Source organism: Oryza glaberrima, chromosome 4 (genome assembly GCF_000147395.1).
Source record: "Oryza glaberrima chromosome 4, OglaRS2, whole genome shotgun sequence".
NCBI classification, from domain to species: Eukaryota; Viridiplantae; Streptophyta; class Magnoliopsida; order Poales; family Poaceae; genus Oryza; species Oryza glaberrima.
The window spans coordinates 29,271,593-29,287,550 of NC_068329.1; the positions used below are offsets into that span (position 1 = coordinate 29,271,593).

Consider the following 15,958-nt stretch of genomic DNA (forward strand, 5'->3'; position numbering starts at 1 on the left):
ATGATGTCACTCTAGATGTTTAAAGGAGGGGACGAGGAGTGTATAAAGCTGGAGTCGAAGGGCTGCTCAGGCCATGGTATAATTGGCTCATAAAGCCTGAAACATGCGTAGGCTACAAGCATAGAAATGATTTTGCAGTGTGCAAAATATGTCAGGCCCTGAACTTCTCACTTTTCGATTCTATCAGAAAGTACTTTGTATTGCGTACTACGTACTGGTTTTTCCCTTATGAAATGGATTAATTACCTGCAAAACACTGTATTATGGATTCAACTATACCTTGATTAAGCCGACATACTTATGTAAAACCAAACAAAGTGGCCAGACCTGCTTAGCTGTCGAGTGTTCAGCTGTTCAATATCACAAACACGCTTACACGCGGCCGGATTACACGCGCTTTCTTCCACGTGTTAACAGAGCTTAATTAAGAATCATAATGAAAACCTAATGTGCCGAACTTTACAGATTCACGGGTCCCCCTAAAAGTCTCCGATGTCATGATCTCAATCTATGTCCACGATATTGTTAAATTATTCACCTGATGACTTTACTGTATTAGTCATTTTTACTTGCTACTCCACTGCATGCAAAACTGTAAACTCTACACATCTTTAACCATTACCTGTTTTCGAGTGATGTATTCATAGAAAAACATTAACTATGATATATGCTATTTTAATTCACTTAAAATCACTAATATATTATTCTCAAAAAAATCACTAATATATTAAGTTGAAATATATCCATAAGACTCTATAAAATCAAATTTATGTAAATATTTTTACAGACAGATCTACTTGATGATTTTTCATATATCAAAAAATTATCTGAAAAGGCGATCCTCATACTAAAACAAAAAGAACGAATATGTGTTTTTAAATAATAAAAACTGTTTAACCGCCGCGTGACCAGAATTATATGTTTTTGTTATCGAGGGATCAGTGATATGTTGAAAAAAATATTGTTTTTTTATTATATATTTGTTCCTAGATACTAGTTAGTTTATCTCAATACCAATATTAATTGGTTTTGCATAAGAAATAGTATGCTTGATATATATATCTATGTCCATCATATAGCGTAATAAATTAACAAAGACACATGCTGTTTTCCTTAATTTTTGGATAACAATTTTGCTTAATAAAACGTCGACAAGTTTTCCGTTAGAAAAAAACTTGATTTTTCCATCGTCTGATTTGCATTAAGATTTGTGCTAGCATGGATATTCCATAAAAAAAGGACTACTAAACCCGATGGATAATACATGCACCTTTTATTTCCCATTAAGTAAAAAAGGGGAGGGGGGGGGGCATCAATAATCTCCAAGTACGCTAACTAGTATTTCAATTAGTTTTTAATGTATGATATTGTTTATTTTGAGATATATGTTTGATCATTCATATTATTAAAAAACACAACTATTATTTATTTTATTTTTTCCATTGAAGGTACACGCATAACTTGTGTTTTTCGTATCTACACATAAAGATAAAAGGTCAAACATGTATGTCCAAAAATCAACGACGCCATATTTAAAAAAATGGAGGGAGTATGAAATAATGTTATGAGATTGACGTGACTTGTTGATATATGAACATGTACTTAATTGTTTGTGTCTTTGACCTTTTAAAAATAGCAATCATCCTTACATGCCTGGATGATGTCATACACATGTGAATATATGATAAGTACGTATATCAATAACCGGTGGTGAAATGCATGCGCGTGTGTAAGCCCTAATTAGCATATCCAAACCTTGCATATATAGTTGCGTGATCTCTACACCATGCATGCATGTATATGAGCAACTGCTAATTCCAGTTTGGAACTACTGATTATATTCTTCCGATCAAGCACCCGGCCACAACACAATGCATTATATGTTCAAAGCAATCCAAACACACGATCGACCAACTACAACACAATGCACACGCAAAGACGAGGGAATTTAATTTCCACAATCAACATCAACCCGGCCAATCCATGATGATACCATGCGTGACAGACGATCGACGGAGTATACATATATGCACATGCAGCTAATTAAGCTTTTCCCTGGGGATGCAACGGGAAGAGCTCCAGGGTCACTTCGTCGGTGCAGCCGCCGGCCGCCTCCGTCGCCACCACCGCGTCGCCATCGCCGGCGCCGTCACCCCACGCCTTGCACCGCCGCTTGCAGCTCGCCAATCCATCTTCCACGTCCTTCTCCTTCTTCTCCGGTGCCTCCTATATACACGCAAAAAATGTCTATTAGCCGGGCAGAAATGTCTACAGATTCATGGATTATTAAAAATTCGGTTAATTTGCTGATTAATTACTTTGGTTTCGTTAGCGGTAGCGGGCAGCAAGGAAGGGTCGAGCGTGCTGAGGGTGAGGAGGGCGGCGCGCTTCTGCTTCTGGCGCTCGCGGGCCTTGTGATTCTGGAACCAGTAGAAGACGTTCTTGCCCTCGATCCGGCCGTACTTGCCGAGCTCCTCCGTGATCCGCTCGATCTGGACGGAGTTCGGCGTCCGCATCCCGCCGCGGTACAGCATCTCCAGCACCTTTATCTGCTCCGCCGATGGGTTCCACCTCGTCGTCCCCGCCGCCGGCACCTGCACCTGCAAACCAAATATATACACGATCATGAACCTGATCGATCGATCGATCAAGAACAAGTAGGGTTTGATGTGTCTAACAGTGTAGTTGAGCAGCTTGGAAGCGTTTCTGGCGCGAGGGACGACGAAGTCCGGCGGCGCGATCATCTTCCTCGGCTCCGGCAGCGAGATCTTGGGCGCGAGCGGGCGGAGGCATTTGAAGGAGAAAGCAGGGAAGGCGGCCGATCCGGGGATCGACGACGGGGAGATGGATGGTGGCGCCGGAGACGACGAGGACGACGACGCTTTGTGATCCAGGTAGGCCACATGCAGATGGTGAAGCCTCATTGTGTAATGTCGCAGTTTAACTCAGAGTTAGCTCTAGCTTTGTATGGGAATTGGAAGCAGAGATAGATTAGATTGTTGTAGCTAGGGCTAAGCGAGCAAGCGTGATCTTGGCGTGTTTTTATACGGGGAGAAGGCGATAAAGCTAGGCAGCGAGGGTTTGAGTGTGTTTTGTGTGAGATATCGAGGTAACAGTCGAGAATTAAAGGCGTGCCCTTTCATGGGGGCGACAGGGAATGTGTAGATTGGTGATGAAAGGCGTCAGCATTCGTAAAATCGTAATCATCAAATTCACGAAAAAGCGGGAGCTGTAATAAAGGTAAAAATTCTCCCTCGCATGGAGCTAAAGCTCCCCTGTTTCACCTTTCCTGTCGAAATTCATGACGACGACTGACAAGAAATATATGGGAAAACTAATCTTCCTTTACAATGCCTTTTAAAGCAAGCGTGAATGTGTGATTTGTGAATACCAATCGAATTCCAGTTACTTGTACATTGACCTATACCTTTTTTTAGAGAGAAAAATGATGTTTTAGCTAATTAATACAGTTTTTCCTCGTAAAGATGTGAGCTTGCTAAAGAGTAGCTAGCTACAGTACGAGTTTTGTTCTCAGTTTTGTATATTTAGTTTACTGCTAATTGTCTGCTTTAACGACTTGACCTGATCAATTAATTCAGCAAGCTTGCTGATCCCCCTCTGGTGCGATCAAGATCTGACCAGGTATTTGACCATCATAAATGTAGTTACATATTTGCTCCAGAATATAAAAAAATATATCTTTGTTATATGTACTATATATGGTCTAGTATATATGAAGCTCGATCTGATCGACTCATATAGTCATATCTCAAATGAAATATTTATGAACTTTGTAGTGTGTTAAAATTACAGTCTTCGTCTGACAAGTAATTACCCTGCTTACTTTGCTGTCTGCTAGTCTGAATGCATTGCATATTGTGTGCTATTCTCTCTATAACTAGCTAGCTAGTCACAACTCCATCTATATATACCTGCATATATGATTGCGCATGATCATATAGACCTAGCTAGAAGCAAAGCAAAGCAAAACACAGAAAAGTATATTCCTGTCCGCAATCTCTAAGATCGATTTGCCATATATATTTGCTCTATATATTTAGCTAGGTTAGCCGCAGGCAGAGAGGGGGCTATCGATGAGGAGACCATCAAAAACCTCCATATCTGCCATCGATGAAGCGGCAACATGCTAGTATATATGATTGGCAAAGCATGCAAACGAAAGCGAGACCCAGAATGATTGATGCTGAGGTTGACCTTGGAGTTAGCGCCTCCATCTATCGTTGAACTCGCAACAGGATACTGCACATCAACAGAGCCATGGCTCCAGACCTCCAGTACGCACTGAAAAAATATTCCTCCACACTGCATATGTAGCAGCAGTACCCTGTAATCTCTATGAACACATTACATGTAGGAGTACACAACATGGCTTTCCTGAAACCCTGATAAAAGAGTCCCCCCCGGCAATATATCAGCAAAAGCAGCAGTACTACCTGCAGGTAAGTAAAGCCCATCATCCCAGAGCTTAGCTAATGATACAGAGAGTGACACACATCATTCTCGTGCAAAAGTTGCTGGGTACAGTCAGGAAAACGAGGTGCATGCTTCCTTGCAAAATAACATATTTTACTGTTTAGTTACAGCAAATCATCAGGATCCATAGATCGATCGATAAGCTTAGCTTGTGGCATGGACTACACTGGTCCTGTGTCCTTGGTCACACTGGTCATCACGTACTCAGGCTTAGATAGCTTTAATTTGTAGTGTCATTCAGCTAGAGCCTCCCATGCCATGTCCATTGCCTGCAGGGGAGTGTCTGTCGTCTCTACACACCATGCATGGTGCAATGCAAGTGACACACCATGCAATGTCGGGGGCCGTCAAATCGGTCGGTCTTTTGCTCCTCAGCAGCAATGATACAACAAGGCTGCGACGCGTTAGAGGCCCATCGATCAGAACAGGGAATGCATGAGCTACTTTTCGGTGGAATTACAATGGCCAGCGAGAAGAGAGAATGTGTTGAACCAGACATATCCATGTACGTACGGCCTCCGGCGATCTCTGACACGCATGCAATCGCAATTGCAAATTGTTGCAATGCATATATATATACATAGTCGCCGTACGTTGTAGTAGCCAGGCGTGTACGTATGGATATGCACAATGGGATTACTGAAAAGATTTTGGCAATCCCGGTAAAGGCACACTGGGTGAAAGGCCAAAAGCCCGGAAAAGAGAAAAAGGCGGCCATGGATGGCCAGACTGCGTGCCGAGAGATCAGTGAAAGCGCCAAGCTGGTCGCCGGCGTTGGCGACTTGGCGGTGTGGGGGAGACTACTACACCACACCACACGCACCAGCGCGCGACGACGAACGGTAGGCGAAAAGCTACCAGCTTATTACTGCATCCATCGCGCAAACGGCGAGCGCGCTAGCTGTGAAATCGTCAGGGACCAGTTTAGTAGCTAGTACTCTGCACATCTGCAGGCTCATGCTGCGTCTTGTCTGAATAATCTCGCAATGTACGTAACGCAAGTAGTACAGTACAGTGAATCAGTGATGGCGTTGATCGATCTACGTACACCGGCATTGGGACTTGCTTTTTCTGGGGGGGTTTGATCGATCGAGTAGATCGCGCCACGCGATGCTGTGAAATCGGGGAGATTTGGCATGCACCGGCCTCTCCTTGCTCGCGGTAGTAATCATCACAGATTCACCATGCCGCTGTCAACTGGGGGCAATATCTTAATCCACGCGCGTAACAACGAGATGAGATCTACTGATCGATTTGTTTGCTGGAGCTAGATTACTAGTACTAACTAGATTTGTGTCAGGGTTATGGATACCACATATCTAATAGTAGTTGACTAAATCTCGGCAGGACTCACCACATACCATGTCTTATACGGGAACTGACTTCGGATATGGAAGGAGTTCCGGATAAGTAAAGACAACCAGAGTTCTACATGGAAACAACAAGAACTACTCGGATTGTATCTATATTGGTTTCCCTAGTTCTACTTGGATAAGGGGACACCTATGGGTATAAATACAAGACGCCTAGGAGGAGAGGGGACACGGAGCAATAGATCAAGACACAGGATCAACATACAAGCCAACATACGCTAAGACAAGACGCCGGATATCGACTTCAGAGATAAGCATGGCTAGTCCTTTACGGTGTCTACGAATACTGTTAGGAGAGACATAGCATTGTCTCTGATCTCGTCGGGCACGAACTCAAGAAGGAAGACTACCCTGTTGTCGACTACGGGATGGTTTCATGGCCGCCATATTAACAACAGTTAGATAGGCTACCCCAAATATTGTACTGGTGTAATTATGGTGAATAAGAGCAACGACCGGCTTTGGCCAACATGATGTAGGGTTATTACCTGACAATTCAGCGGCCCGAACCTATATAAAAATCCTCGTCTCCATCTCTTTTACCTCAATCTCGCATATACCCTGATACCAACGATCCCTATACTATGCAAATACCGGAATCGCGACATCAAACGTCGACAATTTGATAAGGGCCTGTTCACTTTGATGCTATTTCTAACCATACCATTTTCTGATAAAGTTGCCAAAATTATGCATATGTTTGGTTTCTTACCAAACTTTGGTAAAAAGACCAGAAATTTGGCAACTGCACAGTACTGACCAAAATTTGGTAGAATATACGTTGGCAACAAAGTGACCACATTCAAAAATAGCTATCTTGCTAAAATTTGATAACATTATCAACCTTACCAAAATTTTAACAATAGTAAAATTTATTTTGGCATTGAAGTGAACAGTCTCTAAGTGTACTACTGATCGGCTGGCCGACGACCATGCATTGATCGACATGTTCCAACGATCGTGGTGGACAAATTAAAGTAGCAACAGTAATCCAGCAGTGCTTGTTCGTTAAATCCACTCGGGTCCCATGCCATGTCTAGCAAGTACACACCACGGTTTGACCGTGAGTTCCGAACAAGCTTTGCGACTAGTTGTTTCTTGGTCACTCTGAACCGTTCATTTTAGATCTAACGGGTGACGTTGATATTGGTTAATGCCGTATACTACTTCTCTAGGCTGTGGGCCAACTCGGCCCGCAAGATAATCCGTTCGCAACGCTAGTAGGCCGAAAGCCTGCATTCCATCAGTTGTCTTTGTCCTGTATATGGGCCTAACTTAGATGCCTGACATTGATGGCGATCCAAACTTTCTGATGGGTCTATTCTGGGCCGAAGCTTTCCTCCGCAAACTTAGCTATACTGGGCTGAACTTCAGGCTCCATCGATTGTTCCTTTATTTGGATAGTCTCAGTTTTGGTTGGCTATGGGAATAAGTCCACATTGACTCCCTTAAATAGTGGTTGAATCTAATCTATATCCCTAAACCACAATACCGGATATCACTGACATGGATTAGATTCGGTCACTAATTAAGGGAGACAAAGTGGGACTTATTCCTGGCTACGGCGATGGAAGAAATTACTAATGGGCTGCTGGTAGCTACAGTAGAACAGGGAGATGGGCCTGCGGGCTGTCAACACGGGACAGAGTGCACGCGTCGTTGCATTTTCTTCGGTTTAGTCCCATACCGTAGGCCTAAGGCCGTCGCTACATGGCAACATCAACCTAGGAGGACGGGACAACCAAGGCCAACCTGAGCTTTCCCGTCTCCGTCACCACTCGAGCTCGGTGATACCGTCTAGCTCCTCTCTCGTTAGCTATTGGTTTCCGCGTGCCACCATCCTACAGGCCTAGAGAGATGTGGAAGAGAGGGGAGACGCTGAAATACGTTTCAGTGATGATATATGTGAGTGGGTAAACTACGACAAAAAATCAGACAGTAAAATACCAGTAGCACACAACTGAATTTTAGTGCTCTACAACGACACTAAAGTGTATATAAGAAACACCTTGTGCATGGTTTAAATTCGAAGATTAGGACACGACGATCACGCCCATCAACTTACTTGCATATGTAATTACACACCTCATGATTCTACCGAATTTCAAATTTTGAGATATATACACAAAGAAAATCATTCGGAATCATCAGATGGCGACGAAATGCTAATTAAACTCAATCAAAATATGCGGACTCCAGTTTCTCGTAGTTCTTCAATATACATCGTTTCATCAAGCTTTTTTTTTTAAAAAAAAAATCCAGAGTCATGGAGGAGCTAGCTATGAGCCGCAGCTGACAAATGCAGCAAGAACAGAACAGAAGGATTTCTTATGTGCAAGATCAAAATAAAGAAAGCAGCAAAGCTAACCTATCTATGATGAACACTTCCCCACTGACAAAGTGACAATAGTGATTCCGAGAAACCAATCGGAGAGGACGCATTCGATCACCCGACAATGCCGAGAGCGCCATGATCAGTAGGAGATTCCGACGAGGGCAACCATGGTGTAGGCGACGAGCTCCTCCCGCGACCTCCGCTCGCCTGGAGACAACGACGACGAGCGCCCGTAGCCAGACAGCTGCGGCAGCTGCACCCTGCGCCGCCCGCTCAGGAACATCCGCATCTCGCCGGCGAGGAACTCCGCCGCGCCGCGGAGCGCGACGCAGACGCGCGGCAGGTGGCGCGCCAGCGGCAGCACGAGGTTGAACGGCCACACCAGGAACGAGTACTGCAAGAACGCCTGCAGGAACCCTCCGCCCGCCGCCGCCGCCGCCGGCACGGCGAGAAGCACAACGTGAACAGCCATCTCGATCTCCAAACTCCGAGCCTCTCCAGTTTAGTTTCCACCACTGCCGCGCGCTTACATATGTGCGGGCCGTCGTGGCGTGCGCGTGGCCTAGCTACCGGCCGTCTGCCTCGGCCATGATGCCGATCAGCGTGGTGGTGGTGCTCTGCGCGCTACAGAAAGGGCCATGGCTTGGAGTGGGTGATGCCTGATCGATACCTTGCTTGCTGATGGAGAGATGCTTTTATAATTGAATCCGATCGGATGACGGATCGGCTCGATCGCTTGACAGGTTTGGTAACTGTTAACCCAAACCCTCTGCCGGTTATAAAACCAGTCCCAATAACATGTTAGAGATCGTAATGTGAAAAAATGTCATAGAAAATCCAGACGTGATGACTACACCGAGATATATTTGGTGAGGGAGTTCAATTGTAGTGATTACCGATGTTCTTCCTCGATCCAGCATAATTACAGTGTGCCTAGGGTATCTATGAGATCATGACCATCGACCAAAGCTAGGCTGAGGACTAGTTGTTTCTCGCCTATACTACCATCATCACGTTATTATATGTGTGTCTTTGTTTAAGAGAGGTCTAAGATAAAAGTCCAACTTCACTATTATCCTACTTCTTATTACATGTTTTAGTAGTTAACTGTAATCGATTTTATACACATAACATATTCAACAGATTAACCCTTTACACAAATTTTTGCACGGCCGGCCGCCCGGCCGGAGACCTCTCGTTGTTGCTTGCGTTTGTCCAAGTTTGGCGTAACGGCGAAATGGAATTAGTGAGAGACACTGTGTCGGGAGATAGCGAGATTCTTGGCATGGGCCAACCAGCCATTGGCATCGATCTGGAATTTATCTTTCTGGGGGAGAAAGTAATGACACTGCCTGATTGCTTGCGGGCCCGTACGCACGCTTTTGTTCTAGTCTGAACTGAACTGTACCGACCAGCTTTACATCCACATGCACTCAGCCACTCACTACTTTAGCAGTGGTACCATGTCCAAGGTCCCTGAAGCCTGGCCTCTTTTTTCATTTGGATTATTAAGCGTATTGTTACCGTAAATTATTGATTTAATTATAGAAGTGAATTAAATATTTTTATAAACAAATATAACAACTAGTTTTAAAAAATGGCTAAGGAATACAGTAGGAAAAAATTATTTTAAGAGATTATATTTTTTTTGAAAAGCAAATAATCCGTTAATAATCTGATAAATAAGCTGAAAAAACAAAGCATTACGATAGCTGATCAGTGATCACGGATGTAAAAGTTCAGATATGGGCATTGACCATTCTAAGTATGAAGTTATACGAATCTATTAGGCCATCAGCAATGGGTACTCTTAACCCGTGTCTCCGCTCACGGCCGTCTGCCTCCCGTCGCTTTTTGAGGCCGAACCATTCCCCAGAAGGGGAGCACGGCGCCTCGCAGGGGGCGCGGCTCTCTCCGCGCCTCGCCTACTTTTTCGTGGGGGGTCCGAGCCAGGCACCACGTTGAAGCGTGGGGAGCTCGTGGACACGACGCCCTACCCCGATGTTTCCCCTTGTACCCCCGCCGGCTCCTCGTCCTCATTTGCCGCGCCGCCGCCGGTGGCTCGCCGTTGACCACCGTGACGGGAAAGAGAGGGAAAGGGACAGGGAGAGGTAAACGGCAACGGCGAGAGGGAAAGAAGAAGACCACATCTGGCCACAGCTTGCCGTTGACCACTGCGTCAACATGCCAGATCCGCGCGTGGCTCCCCTGTCATCAGCAGCGATGGCCCTGCGGCGGCGACGACCCCGCGACGAGCGGAGGGATCTGGCTCGCCGTTGACCACCGCGTCGGCATGCCATATCCGCGCATGGCTCCCCCGTCGGCAGCGGCGACGACCCCGCGGATGAGTGGAGGGATCTGGCACCCCCGACCGGCGACGGGCGGCAACGAGAGAGAGGGAGAAAGAAGAGCGGCGGTGGACGCCGGTGACGGGAGAGGCGAGCGGTGGCGGCGGAGAGAGGGAGAGGCAAGTGCGGCTTGAGGGAGAGGCGAGTGCGGCAGCGAAAAAAATAGAAGAGGGGGTGGGAGAGAGAGAGAGAGAGAGATTAGGGGTAGGGTAGAAAAAATAAATATAGGACTTTGTGGGCTGGGATACCCATTGTGGGTTGGAGTGTCTCTATTAAGTTGCTTCAGATTTTGAGGAGCCTATCCAGAGGTATCCTCTATTGCGAGCTGAGTTCCCCTATGAGTATCCTCAGTTAGTGAGGACACTCTAGAAGTAGCTTACATTGTAGATGTCCTTATGAGCCCTCACTTGGCCGACAGAATAAAAAAGGATTGAGGCTGTGTTCGCGATTCTTGGTTCCCAGGGGAACATTACGCACGAAAAACGGAGTGGTCTATTAGCGCGTGATTAATTAAGTATTAGCTATTTTTTTAAAAAATAGATTAATTTGATTTTTTTAAGCAACTTTCGTATAAACTTTTTGTAAAAAAATACACCGTTTAGCAGTTTGAAAAACGTGCGCGCGGAAAACGAGGGAGAGGGGTTGAGAAAATGGGTGGGAAAATGGGTGCCGAACATAGCTGAGGCGTAATCGGAAGCAGAATGATTACTGTATATCGCAATGTGATGTCGACATCGGCAATGTTGGCTTTAGTTCACGCTAAAATTGAAAGTTTGGTTTAAATTGAAACGATGTGATGGAAAAGTTAGAAGTTTATATGTGTAGAAAAGTTTTGATGCGATGGAAAAGTTGAAAGTTTGAAAAAAAAAGTTTGAAATTAAACTCGGCCATCATAGTGGCATCTTCCAGGGCCCAACTACGGATAGCCTGACACCTGATGCACAACAGCTTCGGTCGATGGCAAGCAAATGCATTAGCAGCTGTCTACTACGCGGCAGGCTCTGAAACTAAAAGAAATGAAATACTCTCGTTTCATTTTGTAGACAGATCAACATCGTTTTTAAGACTGGATAAGGTCTTAGCTCGGGTGTGTGTTTAAATATTGGTCTCCCTATATTTAAAGTGAGTAGCATGACATTGCAGTTGAATTTTTGTGTAGTTTTGCGTACCGAGCTAGAACAGGTCAAGCTGGAAGCAAGAACAAGATTGGATAGTTCAGATATATCTTTCAAACAATGTAGCCCCACAAGGATCAGTAGACAGTAATTGGTCGAAAAATCAACAAACCACTTACTCGATATGCACAAGTTTCGCTATCCATTTTGTTATCATATATGCCACATGGTCGTTTCCCCGCAATTTTTTTGGTCGATTCAAGGTACATGTGCTGGCCTTTCTCGGTTCGAGAGGCCACTTCGATTGCATTTTTGGCCTTTCGGCAAATCCCTGGCTGCATTTGGGATCCATTTGATCTGTAGATCATCCACTGTGTCACGATGAATCAATCCAAATCCAATCGATGAACTGAAACCGGCAAGTTTTTCCATCGTGACGTGCAAGCATACTTGTTCCCTCAATCATGCCTGCACAGATAGCTACGTTCGTTGTACGGTATAAAGATGTTAATTCAAACAACAGGGACATTCAGCTGTAGAAAAATACGATAATGTACTGGAATACACTGAAATATTACTAAGATTCGTTGAAACTGTAACGGAAAATGAAGCAAATCGGCCACCTGTTACTGGTGGCATCTCGTCCTCAGGCTTCAAAGCCTTCAATGATCCTGACGCTGCAAGCAACAAAAGATGAAGGGGAATGATGGCTGGAATGATTGGAAGCACAAATACTGCCGCCGTGCAGGACAGCTGTGGCGCAGGGCAGACTGCACACTGTACACTCCATAATGCTGTATGCCACGATATATTGCTACAGATCAAGTGATCACTCCTGAACTAATTTTCGCGGTCCTGTTGTCGATAGCATTATGGCATGGCATAGTGGGCGGGCTTGCCGGCCGGGACCGGATAAATCAAGGTAACTGCCTGTGATACAAGAGCAGTTATCCTCCCATGAAGGTTTTTTTATGTAGCCACAGAAGAATGAAGGATAGGAACTTAGAAACCAAAAATCTTGTGAAATACTCCCTCTATCCCAAAAGATTGACGTTTTAAGGATTCTTAAGCAAATTGGATACATGTAAAAATAATCAAGTTACCCTTATGGCCCTGTTCAGAGGCACTAGCTGCCGCAGCGGCTGCGGCAGCAGCAGCCCAGCCGAACGCACCCTCTATTTAATATGTGTGGTCGTTATTTCAGTGCTATTTAATTTGAGGCAAATTGAAGTGAACATGCATACATGTTATACTTATGCTGAAACGAGAGCTTTTGTGGGACATTTTTTGAGATGTAAACGACATGTTTTGCGGGACAAAGAGACTAGTATAAAGATGAAGTACACCAAATCAGAACTGATCTAATGCAACCTAGGGTGACCGGCATTGTATGCCCGATCTGACAACCTATAGTAACCCAATCTACTTACGAGCAACTCTTTGCATGATAATTAACTTTAATGTATCCAAATGTATCTATAAAGTGCCTCTTCTATGTTAATTTATTAACTCAATTCAAAAACCAAAGCTAAACCCTAGTTTTCCTGTCCAAAAGATACTACATCTTGAGCCTCAACTTCTCCTCTATTCATACTTAAAGATGACTGCACAAAAGCAAGGAATACACTATCTCTTTAAAAATTTGGACTCAAAACCTACTTAAATTTAGACTCCTTTTAAATTTGACCATTTTTTTCAATTCCAAACACTTTCCATGTAAGCCATATAGAAGCTCTACCTCCACATATATTGTTCTTTATCCAAAATATCCGGTATGATCTCCTTACTGATCCCCTCGGTTTAATCATGATTATATCGCCAGCAACATCCCTGAAGCCTCAAACAAGTCCCGATATTTGAGAATAAGTTCTTTCCTAACTTGATTAGTATTAGTATAAACACAGTATATCATACCTATATAAAATAATTAGAAGCTATAAACAATTAAAAATTAACGTGAAAAAAATTACTCTAATTACGAGTTAATCAGTTTGACTGTTGTGATGGCTGGTCTGACTTGTCAAGCATCTCTGGTTAGATCGCCTATGCAATGACACTCCACCAAATTAATACCTCTTCATAATTCTCTCAATAAAAATCATTGCAACCAATTGTTCATGATAAATTAATAATCATAATAATGATTTCACAATGTCCTGCTTAAATCAGGACAGCAGGACATCCTAGATAATACCTGCGCTTGTGTTAGTTTTACTCTTTATTTTAGAAAACCTTGTGTTCGTTTTACTACCCATTTACAGTTTGTTTCATAAAATGGTCACACCATCACTAAAATTGCGGTTGTTTTGCTGAACGTAGATGGACGAGTTCAGAGTCGTGCAGCACTACTGTCGTAGTGTCGTACTGTGCACTGATCACAGTCAGCGTAATTGGCGTTTTGCAGAGCGGCAAAGATATTGCAACCGTGTCGTAACTGTCAGTCTAAGCCGTCTCAGCCTAGTGCAGACGCATTCTCGCAGCATCAAAATTCGCAACGTTGAGATGAGATTTTCTGGCCGTATTTCACTTGTATTTACACAAAATCACGCGGTTACAACTTACAACCAGCCCTGAACCTGATACGGTGAACCTCGCAATGGTGTCGCCACGTGGAACACCAAGAGCAGAGCATCAAGAAACAAAAAAAGAATGAACCAAAAAAAAAAAAAACCAAGAAGAAGAAGAGAGAAGCAATAGCAGTTCGTCAGCTTTTCAGTAGGAGATGCTGAGCAGCGCCTGGCGGAGGAGCTCGTCCGCCTCTCCGCCGCCGCCGTCGCCGTCGCGGCTGCTTCGGCTCCAGACGTTGCCGCCGCCGCCCCGGCGCGCGTAGGCGCGGCGCAGCAAGGCGGCGTGGAAGACAACCCCGCCGTAGAGCGCGGCGCAGGCGGCGGGCAGGTGGCGCGGGAGCGGCAGCCAGAGGTTGAGCGGCCACAGCAGCGGCGCCGAGAGGTGGAACAGGTGGAGGAACCCCCTCGCCGCCACGATCGCCACCAGGTGGAACCCCATACCACAGCCCGCTCGGCCGCTTGCTTTGCTCGGTTGCTCCCAACCCAAGTTTCACGAGAGCAAGTCGTCGCTTCGCTGCACGCTGCTTGCGAGTTGCGAGCTCTCTCAAGTAGCAGTGGGCAACTGGGCATCATTGGTAGTGCGTGTTTCGTACTCGCGGGAGCTGTGCGTGTGATGTGGCGTCGGCCGCGGTGGTGGTGGAGGGTGGCGCGGGTGCGGCCTTCCCCAGTTGAGGGCGCCGGGCGCGGGTGGGCAACTGGGCACATTGATGGCTGATTTTATTTTGTGTGATGGTCGGTCAAGGCCCCCCGACACGGCAACAACGAAATGGCTAAAACGACTGCAGGTACGACGTGCCATAAAGGACCTGGGATAGCTTTGAGAAGCAGCTATTGGTAGCCGGTTTATAAGAATATGGTTTCTGACTTCTAGGTGGTGTTTGGAAACTAGGGACTAAATTTAGTCCCTCTCATAAAAGTATGGTAGGGACTTATGTTTTTGTGAGAGAGACTAAAGTTTAGCCCCACTTTAGTCCCTCCAACCAAACACCACCCTAGTTTATTTTATAAATTCTACAACTATATGTTCTCAGAATCTGAATCAAAAGATAGACTGATTGGGAAAGTTTCTGATTTTAGAAGAAGGTGTAGCAGCTAGAAGCTCCCTCAAACAGGCCCCATGATAAACTCGCAAGCTAAACTACCCATGGAAGAATGAACCGTCGAAATTAACCGTTAGCACTTAGCAGCTGGCTAGATTCGGCGAATTTTACACAGTTTTTGGAATGCTAGCATAGTAAGCCTCGTTTAGTTGGGAAATTTTTGAATTTGATTGTCACATCGGATATACGGACATATATTAAAAGTAGTCTAATAACAAAACAAATTACAAATTTCGCCAGGAAACTGCGATACGAATTTATTTAGCCTAATTAATCCGTCATTGGAAAATGTTTATTGTAGCACCACATTGTGAAATCATGTCACAATTAGGCTTAAAAGATTCGTCTCACAATTTACATGCAATATTTAATTGGTTTATTTTCTCTATATTTAATATTTCATACATGTGTTCAAATATTTGATGTGCGTGAAAATTTTTATTGTGACAACTAAACAGGGCCTACTACTAGTAAGATTCTAGGTGGGCGTAAACATCACGGGAGCATCTGAACCAGCAGTACACTACTGGTGCTAGCGAGCAAGTGTCGTAGTAAGATTCTAGCAGCACAGGCCCACAACAGAAGGGAGCAGCAGAGGCTGCGCAGGCCAGGCCAGGCCAGTATCC

General features: G+C 44.8%; 3 protein-coding genes across 3 annotated transcripts; all 3 read right to left on the bottom strand.

The window, feature by feature from the left end:
- Positions 1-1,927: 1,927 nt before the first annotated feature.
- LOC127771694 (WUSCHEL-related homeobox 4) lies at positions 1,928-3,080 on the bottom strand. The gene is made up of 3 exons (XM_052297618.1): positions 2,679-3,080; positions 2,319-2,600; positions 1,928-2,226 (listed from the first exon to the last, which is right to left on the bottom strand). The coding sequence occupies exons 1-3, from the start codon at positions 2,922-2,924 to the stop codon at positions 2,044-2,046; spliced, it is 711 nt and encodes a 236-aa protein (XP_052153578.1). The 5' UTR covers positions 2,925-3,080; the 3' UTR covers positions 1,928-2,043.
- A 4,941-nt stretch (positions 3,081-8,021) lies between these two features.
- LOC127771439 (uncharacterized) lies at positions 8,022-8,936 on the bottom strand. The gene has a single exon (XM_052297354.1). The coding sequence runs from the start codon at positions 8,672-8,674 to the stop codon at positions 8,342-8,344; it is 333 nt and encodes a 110-aa protein (XP_052153314.1). The 5' UTR covers positions 8,675-8,936; the 3' UTR covers positions 8,022-8,341.
- A 5,237-nt stretch (positions 8,937-14,173) lies between these two features.
- Positions 14,174-14,931, bottom strand: LOC127771552 (uncharacterized). Its single transcript, XM_052297477.1, has one exon. It carries the CDS (start codon positions 14,669-14,671, stop codon positions 14,378-14,380), a length of 294 nt encoding a protein of 97 aa, XP_052153437.1. The 5' UTR covers positions 14,672-14,931; the 3' UTR covers positions 14,174-14,377.
- Positions 14,932-15,958: the final 1,027 nt, after the last annotated feature.